The sequence below is a fragment of the Octopus bimaculoides genome, chromosome 12 (assembly GCF_046866305.1).
Source record: "Octopus bimaculoides isolate indiv1 chromosome 12, ASM4686630v1, whole genome shotgun sequence".
Taxonomy (NCBI): domain Eukaryota; kingdom Metazoa; phylum Mollusca; class Cephalopoda; order Octopoda; family Octopodidae; genus Octopus; species Octopus bimaculoides.
The window spans coordinates 62,583,412-62,600,886 of NC_142939.1; the positions used below are offsets into that span (position 1 = coordinate 62,583,412).

A 17,475-nucleotide genomic window follows, 5' to 3' on the forward strand; every position below is an offset into this window, starting at 1 on the left:
TAAGTAAATCAAAATAAAGACATACACATATGCAAAAATTTTACAAACATACACATACATAGACATACTCATACGTACACACACATACATGCATATCTACTTGTACACTTGTATCATCAAAAATTATGCTATTTTCAAGGAAAGAAGCTGAAACTGGTATTTAATAATTGCATTGACATGGCATCTGTTCTTTATATTTGAATATAGATTCATATCCAAAGAGCTTAAAAATTTTCACACCAGCAGGATTTGAACTCCTGTCCCTTATTGTAGTTCTGTCACTGAACCATGTGATTAAAACTTCTGTCAACCATAAATATTAAATTGAAAAGAAATTATATATATTTGTGTGTGTGTGTGTGTGTGTGTGTGTGTGTGTGTGTGTGTGTGTGTGTATGTGCATATGGGTGTATGTAGTCATGGGCATGTGGTAAGTTTGCCTCCCAACCACAGAGATTTAGATCCAGTTCCACAGCTTGGCACATTGGGTAAATGTCTGCTATTATAGCTCCAGGCAAACCAAAATCTATATTGGATTTGATAGATGGAAACTCAAAGAACTCCATCATATACATATACATACATATATGTAATTATATATATATATATATATGTATATATCATCATCATCATCATCATCATCATCGTATCATCGTCTAATGTCTGCTTTCCATGCTGGCATGGGTTGATCGGTTTAACTGAGGACTGGCGAGCCCTGGCAAGGATCACGCTCGGATGGTGCTTTTAACGTTCCACTAGCACAGGTGCTAGTCAGGCAGTGCTGTTATTGGCCATGTCAGTGAATTTGATTTTGATTTCACTTGCCTCATCAGGTCTTTGCAAACAATGCATAAGTAGGCTGGTTATACTGCTGGCATGAACCACTTGGCTTGCTGGGTCTTCTCAAGCACAGCATATTTCCAAAGGTCTCGGTCACTAGTCATTGCCTCGGTCAGGCCCAATGTTCGAAGGTCGTGCTTCACAACCTCATCTCAAGTCTTCCTGGGTCTACCTCTTCCACAGATTACCTCAACTGCTAGGGCGTGACACTCTTTCACACAGCTGTCCTCATCTATTCACAACACACGTCCATACCAGTGAAAGGCTTTCTCTATGTCAACAAAAGCCAGGTATAGAGGTTTATCTTTGTCTAGGTATTTCTCCTGCAGCTGTCTTACCAGAAATATAGCATCAGTGGTGCTTTTCTCTGGTACAAACCCAAACTGCATCTCGTCTAGACTGACCCTCTCCCAAATTAGTTGGGCTACAACCCTCTCTGTGACTTTCATGACTTTATCCAACAACTTGATACCTCTGTAATTATTTGTATTTAATGCATCACCTTTACCTTTGTAGCAGTTGACTATGGTGCTGCTACACCAGTCATTGGGTATGACTCCTTCATGTACCACCTGGTTGACTATATGGCTGACTAGGCTATAGCCGACACTGCCAGATATTTTGAACATCTCTGCGGTGATTCCTGATGGGCCAGGAGCTTTCCCTGTCTTCATACTCTTTATTGCTTTATCTACCAAGGCACTGTTAATTTGGATAGCTGGTCCCTCTGTTGGGTCGGCATTCAGCAGGCTCTCTTTCTCTCATTCATTCTCTTTATTTAGCAACCTTTCATAGTGACATCTCTATACTTCTCTCTTTGCAGCCTTACTTAATGCAAGTGTACCATCATCCATGCAAAACATTTCTCTCCTATGACATTACTATTTTCTCTCACACAATGTCTCATAGCACGAAATACCTCAAGTGTTTGGTCCTTACGGTGCAGAACATTGGCAAATTTTTTCCTTATCTGCTTCCCCCACTGGCTAAATAAACCTGTCTCCTAGCTTCCCTTTTTGGCTGTCAGATACGATTCCCTGCTACTACCGTTCTTCCAGTCCTTCCAAGCCTGTTTCTTTTCCCCAATGGCTTTGTCAACAATATTGCTCCACCACCACGTTACCTTGGGTCGAGAGGGGACTTTGCACCATCCACTAGAGGGCTTCCTGGTCTGTATTGTGTTGAAATGCATTCATATGGCACATATTAGCACATTTACAGAACTTCAATATAATACAATGCTTTTCACTTTTTCTTTTGGAGCATATATTAAGAATTTCTGTGGGCTTCCTACTCTGGAACAACCTACATACAATTGACCATGTGAGAAACAACCCTCTTTTAGATTGAGATCGACAACCTGCAGTGTTTGACCATGGGATTTGTTAATGGTCAGTGGTAACTGACTCTCACTGGAAATTGCAATCGTTTGAAATAAAAGGGGACAGCTGTTGGCATTAGTGGTATTCTAGGTATAAATACAGGGTTTCCCTTACCACATCCAGTGAGGATGTTTGCTTCAATAATTTGAGGCTGTAGTTCAATCACAGCCATACATGTACCATTGCACAATCTTGGCTGATCCAAGTTTCTGAGAAGTATGATGACTGCGCCCTTCTTCAATTCAAGGTTGTGTGGTGATATGCTGGGTGGTTCCAGACTGTTGAGGAATTCAACAAGATAATGAACAGCATTGTCCTCGTTGACAACTTTGTTGATAGATTTATAGATGTTGCGACCTCCATCTCCCCGCTGTGTCACTTGTTTTTTCTTCATAATCTCCTTTCCGTCTGTCTCTAATGAGAAAAAGAGTTAGAGAATTAGTGAGAGAGACATATATACAACCAGTGAGAGAGAGAGTGTGAGGGAGATAGTGAGAGAGATAGAAACATAGACAGGGACATACAGACAGAGAGAAAGCAGAAGTCTGGCAATGACTTCAAAGGAATAAATGTGATGTATAAACTGAGAGAAAGTTGGAAGTGGATTGAGAGATAGGTGGAATATTTCTTAATTCTGTAAAAAACATTATGGTGAAATAGACAGTATGTGGATTGCTAGAAATAGGAGCCAATACGCTGCCCCCCTCCACACACTCACCATTCCGTTTTCAGAAAATAAGTGCACAGTTACCTGTGGAATGGTCAGATTCATTTTTAAAATGTGGAAAACCTGAAATATTATTGATTTTATCTTGTATTTTCAGCGGTCAATGTAGAAGCAAGGAAACAAACTTTGCTTTTTATATTTAGTCTTTTCAGTCATCAGCGAACAAGCACACAAATAAACTTTACTTTTCGTAAGGTTATAAAGATATTATGGTGAGATAGACAGTATGCTAGAAATAGGAGCCAATACACCACCAAGTCAGCTCCCCCAATCCATTTTCAGAAAATAAAGGCACAGGTATCTGTGGAATGGTCATATTAATTTTAAATGACATGAAAAACCTGAAACATTATCAATTTTATTTAGTGTTTTCAGTGGTCAATGTACAAACAAACAAACAAACTTTGCTTTTTATAAGTATACTAGCAGTATAACCCGACGTTGTCTGGGTGTGACTTATTACACCATCTACGATAAGTCTTGCTAGGTGAAAATCAACTAAAAAAGAAAGCCTTACCACGAAAAAACCCTTATGATGTAAATATGTTCATAATTCAAAAGACGATGAAATTAATAGGGAAAGTTTGAAGGCAGTTTTGCGTAACATCGTTAAGTGTACATAAATTTCATCTGTCTGGATGGTTGTACATATACAACTATTTAGTAACATGTCACATGTTTTTACAAATCACATATAGGTGCTTTCATCTACTCTAATAGATTCTTTAGATTTAAATTTTGTGAAGGGATTTGTCTCTTTTTATAGTATTAGTGAATGGGTTGGGGTGGAGAGAGAGAGGGGGGGAAAAGAGTAATGTGGAGTGTATAGGGTAGGAAAAGAGGGAGAGGAATGGGGAGATAGTGGAGGAAGAAAGTGAGAGTGTATGTGTTTGTGTGTGTGTGTGTGTGTGTGCGTGTGTGTGTGTATGTGTGTGTGCCTGTGTATCTGAAAGGAAGTGTTTTGAGCAAGAGACAAAAAGAAAAGAAAAAGAATATATGTTTTTAAGTAGGTGGCTAGAAAAGATGCTTACTTTGGTTCAGCCAGCTCACCAGGGGGTCTGAAAGTAAAATATTTTCAAAGTGAAAAAATGTTTTTTCTTAATGTCAATGGAAAAGAGAAGGAAAGAAAGGAAGGAGGGAAGGAAGAAAGAAAGAAAGAAGAAAAAATGTGTTTATATCTATACAGTTGGTCAGTTCTTTCAATAGATGATAACAAGTTGATTCTTGGTTTGTGAAAATGGCAAGACCAGGTGGTTACTCTAAGGCGGGGTCTGTTTTCATGAGGAATAATGAAAGTTATTTTCAAAACATTGCCTGGGCTTATTATCATCATCATCATCATCATCATCATCATCATCATGCCTGCAGATGCAAGGACATCTGTATCTGGAGTAAAAGAACTCCATTTAATTTTTAAAATGCGATGAAGATATTTTTGGTGGAATTGTTCTAACAATTTAAAATGCGTTTCATAACAAATCCAAGTTTCACAGGAATATAACAGGGATTGGTAAGACAAATGATTTGTAAAGATGATCATGTGGATCTTAAAAATGTAAATCTGAAGAATCTACTGGAGTAGATGAAAGCACTTATATGTGATTTGTAAAAACATGTGACATGTTAATAAATATTTGTATATGTACAACCATCCAGATCTCTGAGTAACTTATATTTTCTAATGTAAATTATCGGTACATCACCTCCAAAACTTCTAATATATATATATATATATATATATATATATATTATAATAATATTAGGGAAAAAAATTCCAAACTTACAGGGAAAAATTCAATTTAATTTATCCCTGTAAATTTTCAATTTTAGTGTATTTACTTATAAAATTTTTCTATACATGATTGTGGATTTTCATGGATGAATTTAATAATTGTGGGGGTTTTTTCTCTAAATTATATATTTTATATATATTTTCATATATTAGGGATAAAAATCCAAATTTACAGGTAAAAACCCAATTAAATTCAATTTATCAAAAATTAAAATTAAATTAAGTTTCACAGTATAAAATATATAAATATATGATTTAGAGAAAAGAACCAAAGTTGATGAACTCATCCATGAAAATCCACAGTCACATATAGAAAAGATTAATAAGTAAATACACGATAAGTATAATAAAATAGAAAATAAAAATCATAAAATAATAATAATAAAATTACTACACGTGTTTCATAACCAAGTTTTCAAATAGAAAATAAAATATATTCAAATCGATTAAATCGATCGAAAATCAATTCTATTCAAAAATATAGCTAACCTTCAGCTCACAATACAACAACAATAATAATAAAAGGGATGTATGTATCAACCAACAATAAATAACAAATGAATGTATATAAAAATACTTATTATATTAAGATAGAAAAATGTTAAACAATACACATCCACACACACACACACACACACACACATAAACATATACGACGGGCTTCTTTCAGTTTCCTCTCACAAGGCTTTGTTTGGCCCAAGGCTATAGAACATACTTCCCTAAGATGCCATGAAGTGGGACTGAACCCAAAACCAAGTGGTTGGAAAGCAAGTTTCTTACCACACAGTCACACCTGATATATATTAGTATTTCACTTAGGCATGGTGATACTAATAACCTGGTGCTGGAATTCAATGTAGATATGCTTCAGAGAAAAATGTTAGTTGAGTACAGAGCATAATAATAAATTATATAAATGACAAGGAAACAATAAATTACGTAAGTGAAGTTCATTAGTTTTACAGCTGTTTCTGCTATTAGATGCAATACACTCATACTTGAGTACTTGTGTATCATCTTATAGCTTCTTCAGAGTTTCAAAAGTGAAGTGTAATTATATTTGGAAAAGGATTTATATATATGGAAAACATCACCAAAAAGGAGTATCAAGTTTGAAGGGAAAAACCTACTCACAGAAGTATATTTAGATAATTTTGTGTATACATGTGTATACAGATAGGCATACAATGAACCCCTATGTGAATAATTGTGGAGGCACAATGGCCCAGTGGTTAGGGCAGTGGACTCGTGATCATAGGATCACAGTTTTGATTCGCAGACTGGGAGTTGTGAGTGTTTATTGAGCAAAAACATATAAAGCTCCACAAGGCTCTGGCAGGGGTTGGTGGCGAACCCTCCTGTATTCTTTCACCACATTTTTCTCTCATTCTTTCTTCCTTTTCCTGTTGTACCTGTATTTTCAAAGGGCCAGTCTTATCACACTCCGTGTTACTCTGAATCTCCCTGAGAACTATATTACGAGTACATGTGTCTGTGGAGAGCTCAGCCACTTGCATGCTAATTTCACAAGCAGACTGTTCTGTTGATTGGTCCAACTAGAACCCTTGTCGTTGTAACCAATGGAGTGCCACGATATATGAATAATTATTTATATGTATACATGAAATATTGTAGTAAAGTGGGCCCTCCTACTGGTGTGATGTGTGGCTGCCGTTGTACTGTAGTTACTCTTTTATGCTTGTAGCCACAATATTTACTAGTTATCAGATACCATTGTCGCTTCGTACCGGAATAGTAATACACATCACATATAGAGTATGCGTTCACACCTTGGTGGTTCTTTGTATGAGACCTTTATTTCCTTTTTTTCTCCTGCTATCGTTATCCTTGAGTAGGAGCATAGCTCCTATCCCATATTTGATGGCATCTGTAGCTAGTATTACCACTAACTTGAGGTCGAGATGCATAAGATACAAGTCTGAAGTTAGCACATCTTTTAACTCGTTAAATGCTTTCTGACATTTCTCTGTCCAAACCCACTTGGCATTTTTTGCTTAGTAATTTATTAAGTGGTGCTTTTAACTTATGTATGTTTGGGACATACACTTGGAAATAATTTACCAAGCCTAGGAATGCTTGTAGCATTGTCACGTTTGTTGGGGGCAGTATGTTTTGTATCCCCATCTCCCTTGATGGGTCCAGTCTACGTCCACTTTCATTGATTACTTGACCTAGGAATTTTATTTTTTCCATCAAAAATTCATATTTTGCTTTTGTCAGCTTCAGCCAGTATTCACTTATTCTCTCGAATACTTTCTTTATGTGGTTGATGTGTTGCACCCGAAACTCACTCCTTATCAAAATGTCATCGAGGTATGCAATGGCAAAGTTGCAGTCACTTAACATAGCATCCATTATTTGTTAGAATACGGCGGGTAATACTTTTACTCCAAACAGCAGTCATTTGAACTTGTACAATCCATCAAACATATAAAAGTTTTCCATTAGAATTTTGTTTCTTGTGACTGTTTCCTCAGTAAGCTTTTTTTAAGTTGATTTATATGTCCCTAATGTTTGTAGTTGTGACCTTTTACCAAAAAATGACACTTTCCTAATCTGTTTAGTAATCACACCTATTCCCAAATTTCTTGACTGCTTTTATACATTTTAAAGAAAACTTTGTCACCAATTTTGAAAAACTATGTATAATATTTCTTGTTCGATATTTTTCTTTTCTTTTTTTTTTCTACCTGGTAACAACTTGTTGAATACTGTTTTGCAAGGAACATTCCAGACAAGGTATTGTAATTTGGTGTCGCTCAGTATACCCTCAAAAACTGTTGGAGTGCTAAGTCGTCCATTATTTCATTGTTCGTTTTATTTAAAGCCTTCTTAAATGTGTCAAAAAACTGCCCCGCTTGTCCATTTGACTTAGGATGATATGGCGATGTGGCCACATTTGACAGAAAACATTTTACAAAATTTTTTGAGCTCATCTGCAGTAAATTGTGTTCCATTGTCAAATGCAATAATATCAAGAATACTATACCTGGTGAACATCATCATCATCGCTCAACGTCCCCCTTCCATGCTAGTGTAAAAAAAACTTGCTTCAACCAATGGTGTTGGTTTTTTACATGTATGCACTTCAGGCCACTTAGGACAACTGTTTACCACAACAAGGTAATATGAACCGTTAAGTGAACCTGCAAAATCGACGTGCAATCTTGACCATGGAATATCTGTTTTGGGCCATTTTGTGATAGGTGCTTTTGCTGCTAGAGCACAGCCTCTGCATGCTTTCACTAATTCTTCAATCTCTTGGTCCATTCTTGGCCAATAGCTTCTCATTAACAAGTTTTTTATATCCTGGTGTTGGATAAATAATTTAATGATGTAAGGGAAAGAAAGTATTATCACAATACAATTACTGCAACACAAGATTAAATGCTCTCAGCCAATGGCTCACAGTGAGCTGCTTACTCTGAACTGCTGACATTTCTTTGTTTTATAGCAATGCGTCAGTCCGCTTTTAGTCACAAAAAGGTAATGGGAATCCTTCCATACCATCTCCCATTTTTTGAATTACCTAACTTCACTCCTTTTGAGAATTTAACTCTGCTCAGAGTTTTAATATCTCTTACGCTTAGGGTTCAATTCTAGTGTTTCCATTCTTTTCTGTTTTCCAATGCTAGAATGTGTAGTTTCAAATTGTCTGAGTGTTGGTACCTCAAATGTGTCATACAATACTTCCATGGAGATTTCGTTTCTTGTGACTATTTTTCCTGTGAATCTTTTTTTTCAGTTGGTTCAACATGTTCAACATTTTTTCCCTTTATCAGGAATAACATTCTTCCAATTTGTTTAATAATTACACCTTCCACCCAGCATTCTTTCCCATTTCTATGGGCTTAAAAAAACTTTTGTCACCTAACTTGAAGAATTTTGAACAGTTCACTTTTTCTATATTTTCACTCAGTATCAACTTATCAAAAACAGATCTGATTTTTATAGCAAACATCAATTCTGCAGTTGTCATTCCAGATGGGGTATTCGGATTAGGTGTTACTTGGTAAACACTTAGAAAGGTCGTACATTACTTCCTTGTTCACTTTTTTAGCACCCTCATGAAAATGTCAACAAAATGCTCCACTTGAAATCACCAACAAAATACTTTGCTAGGATGATATAGCAGAGTGGTAACATGTTCGATAACGAACATTTTACAAAATTTTATGAACTCAACTGATGTAAATTGAGTCCTATTATCATACAATATGGTATCAGGAATACCGTATCTGGCGAAGAATTTGTGTAAAAAAATTTACTGTAACCGCAGATGTTGGCTTTTTTACATTCATGCACTTCAGGCCACTTTGCAAAACTGTCCACCACAACAAGGTAATATGAACCCTTAAGTGGGCCTGCATAATCAACATGCAGTCTGGACCATGGAATATCTGTTTTGGCCATGGTTGCCATTTAGTGGTAGGTGCTTTTGCAGCTAGGGCACACCTTCTGCATGCTTTTACTAGTTCTTCAAAGTCATGGTCTATTGTTGGACTTCTCAATAATGATTTCATTCTCGAAATCCCTGGCTGACCTACATAAAATTCCTTTAGTAATCACTTCTACGACTCTTTCTGTACACATCAACACATTGTCACACATTAAGAATGGGTTTGAATTTGTTTTGCGTTCAGAAAAAACGCATATTTTTTATCTCTTTTAGCCCTCAGCATTTCTTTCATTTTTGATAATGAATTTATCATTTTCCGATTTTAATTTCATGTCTTGTAATGTGACTGGTATGATGTTACTCAAACATTTTTAATTTCATTTTCTGCTCACAGCACAGCAATCACAGTCTCTTCAAATGGTTCAGCATATTTTTAAATCAATCTTGATAAACAATCAGCAGAGGGGTTTTCAAACTTTTTGACTTGCGGACCCCTTTATATTTCAGGCTTTACCTTAGGGACCCCCTTATAAACGCTTATGAAATTTATACATAAATATTTGCTTAAAATAACATATATTTTACATTTATTTATTTAACAGTATTTTAGCAAATAGGTTTATTGTCAATTATACACACAGGATTTTTTTAATACATACTTAGTGAGAAGGATGTGCTTGCATGGACCCCCTGTCTTGTCCTTGCGGACCCCCTGTGGTCCGCGGACCACAGTTTGAAAAACCCCGAATCAGCATGTCCTAATTTTTTAGATGGTATATACTCCATCTTAAAATTATAGTTTAATAATATAAATAAATAAAATAAATGCGCCCTTTTAAAGCCTAGCCAGGCTCATGGGCCCAGTTTCCTGGTTTCAATGTGTTCCCCAGCTGGACGAAACGCCAGTCCATCACAGTGTTACTCATTTTTGCCAACTGAGTGGACTGGAGCAACGTGAAATGAAGTGTTTTGTTCAAGAACACAATGCATCACCCGGTCAAGGAATCGAAACCACGATCTCACGATCATGATGCTGACACCCTAACCACTAAGCTACGCACCTCCACAATTTGATAATATAGCACTCCAATATTGCAACCTATCAACAGATGGGTAAAGATTCCTTTCTTCAATCTATATATATAGATAATAACGGATAATAATCATTCTGTAGTCGAAAATTTCTACCGTATAAAAATCTATGAAAATTTTTTACGGCAAAAATAATCATTAGAGCCTCTTTTTTTTATTTAAATGTAATTTTTTTCTACTGATATCAGAGAACGTGAGACATGAACCACTGCCTTCATGTTACCATCTTTATATTTATGTAGCACTACTGTTCCATTTAAAAAAAAAATTTTTTTTGTCAAACGCTTTCTGACAATTTTCAGACCAATTCCACTTCACATCTTTTTTTAATCGATTATTTAGTGGAACCCTCACCTTATGCAAATTTGGAATATAATTTTAGTAATAAGTTGCCAGTCCCAAAAAAGCTTGTAAGGTCGCTATATTTGTTGGAGGGGTCATATTTTTAATTGCATCTGCCTTCAACAGTCTTCCTGGTCAACCTCCATTTCTGTCAATTTTCAGTAAGCCATAATCCCTAATCTTTTAAACACATATTTTGCGTGCTCTATGTGTTAGTCCAGGGATTTGCTTTATATGAGTACATCATCTAGATATGGAATTGCAAATTTACAATCCATTAACATCGCATCCATAATCTGTTGAAAAAGCGCCTGTGTGACTTTTAAAACAAATGATAACCTGTTGTTATGTATGTTAATTGTAAGGTATTTAGAGGGAGCATTCATTGTCTACTCTAATTTGTAGGCACGCATCAGAGAGATCCAATTAAGAAAATAAGTTGCCACCGTTTAATTTTGCAAGTATGTTCTCCGGATTTTGTAGAAAAATTTGCATTTCTCTTCTCCCAGTTTGGAATCATAATCCTCATGAAGTCACATTCTGCAAGCATCGCATTCATCACTTCTTGGAATATAGCTGTAGCAACATTTATGCCAAAAGGGAGCTGGTTAAATTTGTACAGCCCTTTATGGGCATTAATTGTAGCAGCTTAGTACATTTGTCTTTCACTTGTATTTGTAAGTAAGCATCAGAAAGATCTAATTGCAAGAACAATTTTCCACTTTTTAATTTTGAGATTTCCTCTAGGCTAGGTAATGGGTAGTTATACTGTCTTAAACATTCATTTAGTCGTGTCATGAAATTTGCACATACACAAATTTTATTGTTCTTTTTTTACATACACTCTTAGAGGCACTCAGTCTGATTAGTCAATCTTTTCAATCACTCCCATTTTTTTTTACTACTATCCGTCTACTTCTTTATTCACTTGTTCCAGTGCTGCAAATGATACATTATGTATGGGTTTGAACACTTGCGATGAATTTTCTTTTACCTGAAATTTTACTTTAAATTTATTGCACCGATCCAATTCATCTGAAAAAAAAAAACCTCAGGGAACAACCTTGTTACTTCTTCGTTTTAAGTTCTTTTACTCTGTATTTGAAATTTCCTTTGAGTCTCATTTGTATTTCTTGTCGCTGATAAACTGTTTGCATAATTTTTTCTGTTGAACTGTTTTTTAGGTTTTTTTATAGTGTGATTTTGAAACATTTTCGATTTTTATAAGGACAGTCGAATCTGTAGTGTAATTCTTCACATCTAAAACGGGTTAATTTTCCACTTTTAATGCCTTACTTTTGGTCACACCGATTGTGTATGAGAGCAGTTTCTCACTTCAGTTCGTTCAGTATTGTGCCTTAGGTTTATTATTCTCTGACATTCCTCAGATATTTCTTGTAGTGTTAGTTTCTGATTCTGCTCTAATTTAGTCAGGATTCAGTTACAAATTTCCACATCTTTCTTTGCCCTAAAAACTTGCATGAAAATTAAGCATTTAAATATATCTGGTATTAGTTCATTAATTTTAACTCTCTCACCCTCTCTATAAACGATTCCAGTGTATGTAATAAAATCTTTGTCCTCTTTTTTGTAATATTCATGCATTGCCAGCACATATTAAATAAAGAGCTTCTTTCACTGAAAATCTTTGATAGAATATTCACTGTTTCTTCAAAACAGATTTCACCTGGTTCTTTAATAATATGTAATTTTAATATTTCTCATGCCCAGCTGGAGCCAACTTTCTCAACAAACGTCAAGGTTTTTTCTCATCTCGCCAGCTACAGCATTCTTCTGTAAAAATTTCTGTAAAGAAAAGTAAGCAGGGAAGGCCATACCTTCCTCTGGGTTATATGTGAACTCTCCAATTGAGTTTGTGATAGTGTCAGGGGTGAACAAAGTAGATGTATTTTCTGTTTTCTTCTGTATCAGTTGTGCTAACAGTTGCTGTTGCTTCTGAAATTCCAAAAACTGCTGTTGTTGCTGTTGTTACTGCTGTTCTTTCTACTGTTCTTGTTACTGCTGTTGAGGCAAGTGAATTTGAAATCTGAAATAGAAATCAAACCAAATCCGACGACTGGCACCCATGCCAACCTCTCCTTCATTGGACACTAAACTCTGCTTGCGAAGACCTGTTGGGGCAAGTGAAATCGAAATCGTAATTGAACCATATTCGATGACTGGCACCTGTGCCAGTGGAGCACTAACAGCACCGTCCGAGCATGTTCATTCTCAGAGCAGCTGTCTGGCTTCCATGCTAGTGGTCCATAAATAGCACCATTTGAGTGTGATCGTTACCAGCGTCGTCTTCTGGCACTTGTGCTGGTGGCACATTAGAAAATCATTTGATTGAGGTCATTGCCAGTGCCACTGGACTGGCTCCCATGCAGGTGGCACGTAAAAAAACACCATTTTGAGAATGGTCGCTGCCAGTACCGTGTGACTGACCCTCGTGCCGGTGGCACATAAAAGCACCCACTACACTCTCGGAGTGGGTAGCATTAGGAAGGGCATCCAACTGTAGAAACTCTGCCAGATCATATTGGAGCCTGGTGCAGCTTTCTGGCTTGCCAGTCCTCAGTCAAATCGTCCAACCCATGCTAGCATGGAAAGCGGACGTTAAACGATGATGATGATGATGATGATATATATATATATATATATATATTGAGAGAGAGAGAGAGAGAGAGATTGAGATATGTATATGCTTGTGTGTCTGTCTTTGTCCCCCCATCATCACTTGACAACCGATGTTGGTGTGTTTATGTCCCCGTAACTTAGTGGTTTGGCAGAAGATATCTATAGAATCAGAACTAGGCTTACAAAAGAATAAGGCCTGGAGTCGATTTGTTTGACTAAAGATTGTGCTCCAGCATGGCCACAGTCAAATGATAAACAAGTAAAAAGAAAAGAATATATATATCCTTCATACACACACACACACATACACACACACACACACACACACACACACATCTTTCTCATATGCATATACACACAGCAGTACTTCCCCCTACCAAATTCACTCACCAAGCTTTGGTCAGCTTGATGCTATAGTAGAAGTCACTTGTCGAAGGTGCCTTGTAGTAGGACTGAACCTGAAACCATGTGAATGAGAAGTAAAATAGCCTAGACAGTCATGCCTGTTCGGCCCCTTCTTCATCATAGCAATCAACTTCAGCCCCAAGCATGAAACTGCCCCACCACATCTCCCCCAGGATTTGTAGTTCTGTGCTCTGCATGGAGACATCAATAGTCCAGGTGGTATTTGAAAAGCACCCAGTTCATGCTTTGAAGTGGTTGATGTTGGGAAGGGTACCCAGCCTGAAAGACTATGTCAAAACAGACATTGGAGCTTGATGCAGTCCTCAGACACATTGGATCTGTTCAAACCATCAATCCTATGCCAGCATAAAATCATGCATATTAAATGATGATGATGATGATGATATATGTATATACATGTGTGTGTGTATGGTGGTGGGGGGGGACTAATTCAAACAATTTTTAACTGAGAATCAGAGTCCTGGTTGTACATTATAAATGTTTTGAGGATAATGATGATGATTGTCACTATCCTCCTCCTCCTCCTCATCATCATCATCATCATCAGACCATTCTAAATACTATATTGTTATTAACTTTGTTGAACTATTGTATTTTAGGCATATGTTGAAAATCCATATCTTCCAGAAATGTATGGTAGCAGCTGTTCACCAAAATGTTTTGGCAAGGTGAATTTAAAAAAATGTAAGATTTTTGCTTTAGAACTCTTCTTTATTCTTTCCTTTTTTGCTTTTCTTTCTCTTTTAAACCCCTTAAGAAATATTTTTCACTTACACACACAAACATACACACACATACACACACACAAACATGCACACACGCATGTACACACACATGCACCCATGTACAGACACCCACACACACACTCGTGCACACACACACACACACTCTTGTTCACATATTCACCAACACTCATATGCACACACTCATGCATCACATACACACTCATTACACACACATACATGCATACACATACACACAGATGTACACACATGTGCAGACACACACTCATGTACACATACATGTACACACACACTCACACACATACATACTCATGCACAGACACGTACACATGCACACACATGCACACACACACACACATAGAAACATACATCCAAATACACATACACACACAAACATGCATGCACATACACACACAAACATGCACACACAAGGAAATTGTAAGATTAATTATGCTCAACTACAAAGATCAATATTCTGAGCTCAAATTTTATTGTTACTATTCAATCCCTGGGAAAGATATTTTCTACATTTAGTGGTTCAATTCACAGTTGTATTGTCAGCAGTGAAAAAGACAAACAGCTGTAAAATCAATATCTTCAGTCAATCATATGCCATTATTGAAAATTTTCAAGAACTTTTCCAACCAATGTTGACACATGAAAATGGATAAAAATGTAATACTCCTTAAAATGGCTAAAACTGTAATGTTGCGCAGAGTTTAAGAATTTGGACAAATAATTTTTAGGGTTGATAGACTGAATGATGTATGCAGAAAATTCTTAGTTATTCAAAATATTCATGTTTGCATGGAAAAGAAAAGAAGAATCTAGCTGCAATCATTGTCAGCCGATGTATGAAGCTGTCATGTAGTTATTGGAAGTGAGAGATGAAGAGAAAGAGAAAGAGAGAAATGATAGGGACGTAAAGAGGGGAATGACATGGCTACAGTATTTGTTGAGGTAGAGAGAAAAAGAGAGAGAGAGAGAGAGAGAGAGAGAGAGAGAGAAAGAGAAAGAGAGAGAGAGAGAGAAATAGAGAGAGAGAGAGAGAGAGAGAGAGAGAGAGAGAGAGAGAGAGAGAGAGAGAAATGTCAAGTGTTTAACAGAGAGAAATTTTAAACATCAAATAATATTGTGATTGACAAGAAAATAACATTTTACTATTCAAATTTTTATATCCTCTGTCAATGTATTTATCTATTGACATAGACAAAAACATCAATGGTTGCATGGAAGAAGGAAAGCTTATGTTAGATATGATAATAAACTTATTATAGATAGAAAGATAGATTTTTCAATGAAAGTGAAATAACCTAGCAAAATAGGTATGGAGATCATTATCTTTTTAAAACTTTGTTAATCGGTCTTTGTATAGACAGCAAGAAAACTAGATATAAGCAAACAACTGAACCGAAATGAAATGGAACAATCTTGGTTACCAAACAACTTAGACTGAGCTTTGTTACTGAAAACTATAGTGATGGTAGTAGTAGTAGTAGTCGTGGTGGTGGTGGTAGTGGTGGTGGAAATTGGAGGAAAATGGTATTGATTTTAATCTTAAATGGGAAACCGTCAGGAGAGCACAGCCTTATAGAAATAGTAGGTATGGCTGTGGATTGTGCTCTAGAGTACTGCTCTAGAGTATCTGGTGCCAAATTACTAGAGATAGTCTGTGTAAATCGAAATGATTCTTCTCTGGAACAGTAAATCTTGAAGCGTACACATATAAGCATATAAATATCAGATAAGAAAACCATTTCAGATAGAAAATGTTGTAGGCAGCCCATGGTATTTGAACTCACGTCTTTGGCAGACATGACGAGAATTCTATCAATGAACAAAAGCAATTCTTTGAATTTCCTTGTCTATTTTAGAAACTTAATTATTAATATCAACGATTGTATGTTGTTGACATCTTAAGAATTTTATAAATTTTAAAGAAATTTATAATAGAAAAAAGCAAAGGCTGTCCATGGAATTCGAACCTTTATCTCCTGTAGATATGAAAGGCATTCTACCATTGGACCAAAGCAATCCTTTGAATTTCTCTTTTATCTTTTACTTGTTTCAATCATTGGACTGCAGCCATACTGGGGTATTACCTTAGTTTAGTCAAATGAATCAACCCTAATATTTATTTTTTATTTTATCAATCTCTTTTGCTGAACGCCTAAGTTACAAGGGAGTAAAAAAAGCAACACTGGTTCTCAAGTGTTGGCAGGAGACAAACACAAGCACAAAGACACATCCATACATACATGTAAAGAGTCCACTCTGAAAGGTGGTCAGTGTTAAAAAAAGCATCCAGACATGGAAATCCTTCCAAAACAAACAGTGAAACCTCCTTGTACAGTCTTCTGCCAGGCCAGTCCCTGTCAAACCATCCAACCCATGCCAGCATTGAAAACAGATGTTGAATGATGATGATGATGATACATACATACATACATACATACATACATACATACATACACACATACATGCATATATATATACAAATAAATATATATATATATAAGTACAAAGTATAGTGGTTTAGTTCACAGGTTCACAAGTGATCTAAACAATTAGGTACGTTAGGCAAGTCCTGTAATGAATTACTAGGGCTCCAAAGTTATAGCCAAGATGGTACTTATGGAGCCATTGCAGATTTCCAATATAACAGATATACAATTGTTAAAGAGGACAACAAACGTTAAGTCATACACATTAATATTATTGGAGAAAATTCAAAGTCTCACTGCTGTTTCTGGGATATCCCAGAGTATGAGATATTCCATCATCAGAGACAAATTGGGAAAATGAGAAAAGTATAAATCTATGTCATCATTTCATTAATCTATACTTTTCTCATTTTCCCTATTTCTCTCTGATGATAGAATATCCTATACTCTGAGATATCCCAGAAACAGCTGTAAGACTTTGAATTTTTTCCAATAATAATAATGTATATAACTTGAGATGTTTGCCTTGCTTTGCCTTAACGTTTGTTGTCCTCTTTAAAAATTATATATATATTAAAAAACCCTCTAAAGCAGTGCTCCAGCATGGCTGTGTGGTAAGTAGCTTGC

General features: G+C 36.1%; 2 protein-coding genes across 6 annotated transcripts in view; one reads left to right on the plus strand and one right to left on the minus strand.

The window, feature by feature from the left end:
- Nucleotides 1–4,002, minus strand: LOC149133120 (uncharacterized). The gene is made up of 2 exons (XM_089361194.1): nt 3,981–4,002; nt 1–2,636 (listed from the first exon to the last, which is right to left on the minus strand). The coding sequence occupies exon 2, from the start codon at nt 2,614–2,616 to the stop codon at nt 2,233–2,235; it is 384 nt and encodes a 127-aa protein (XP_089217320.1). The 5' UTR covers nt 2,617–2,636; nt 3,981–4,002; the 3' UTR covers nt 1–2,232.
- LOC106873224 (uncharacterized) overlaps nt 1–17,475 on the plus strand; it is an 88,216-nt gene that overhangs the window by 19,835 nt on the left and 50,906 nt on the right. For all 5 annotated transcript variants that reach the window (XM_052972217.2, XM_052972214.2, XM_052972215.2 and 2 more), the window contains one exon: nt 14,261–14,345. In XM_052972217.2, the coding sequence (XP_052828177.1) occupies nt 14,261–14,345 (85 nt within the window). The remainder of the gene's footprint in view (nt 1–14,260; nt 14,346–17,475) is intronic.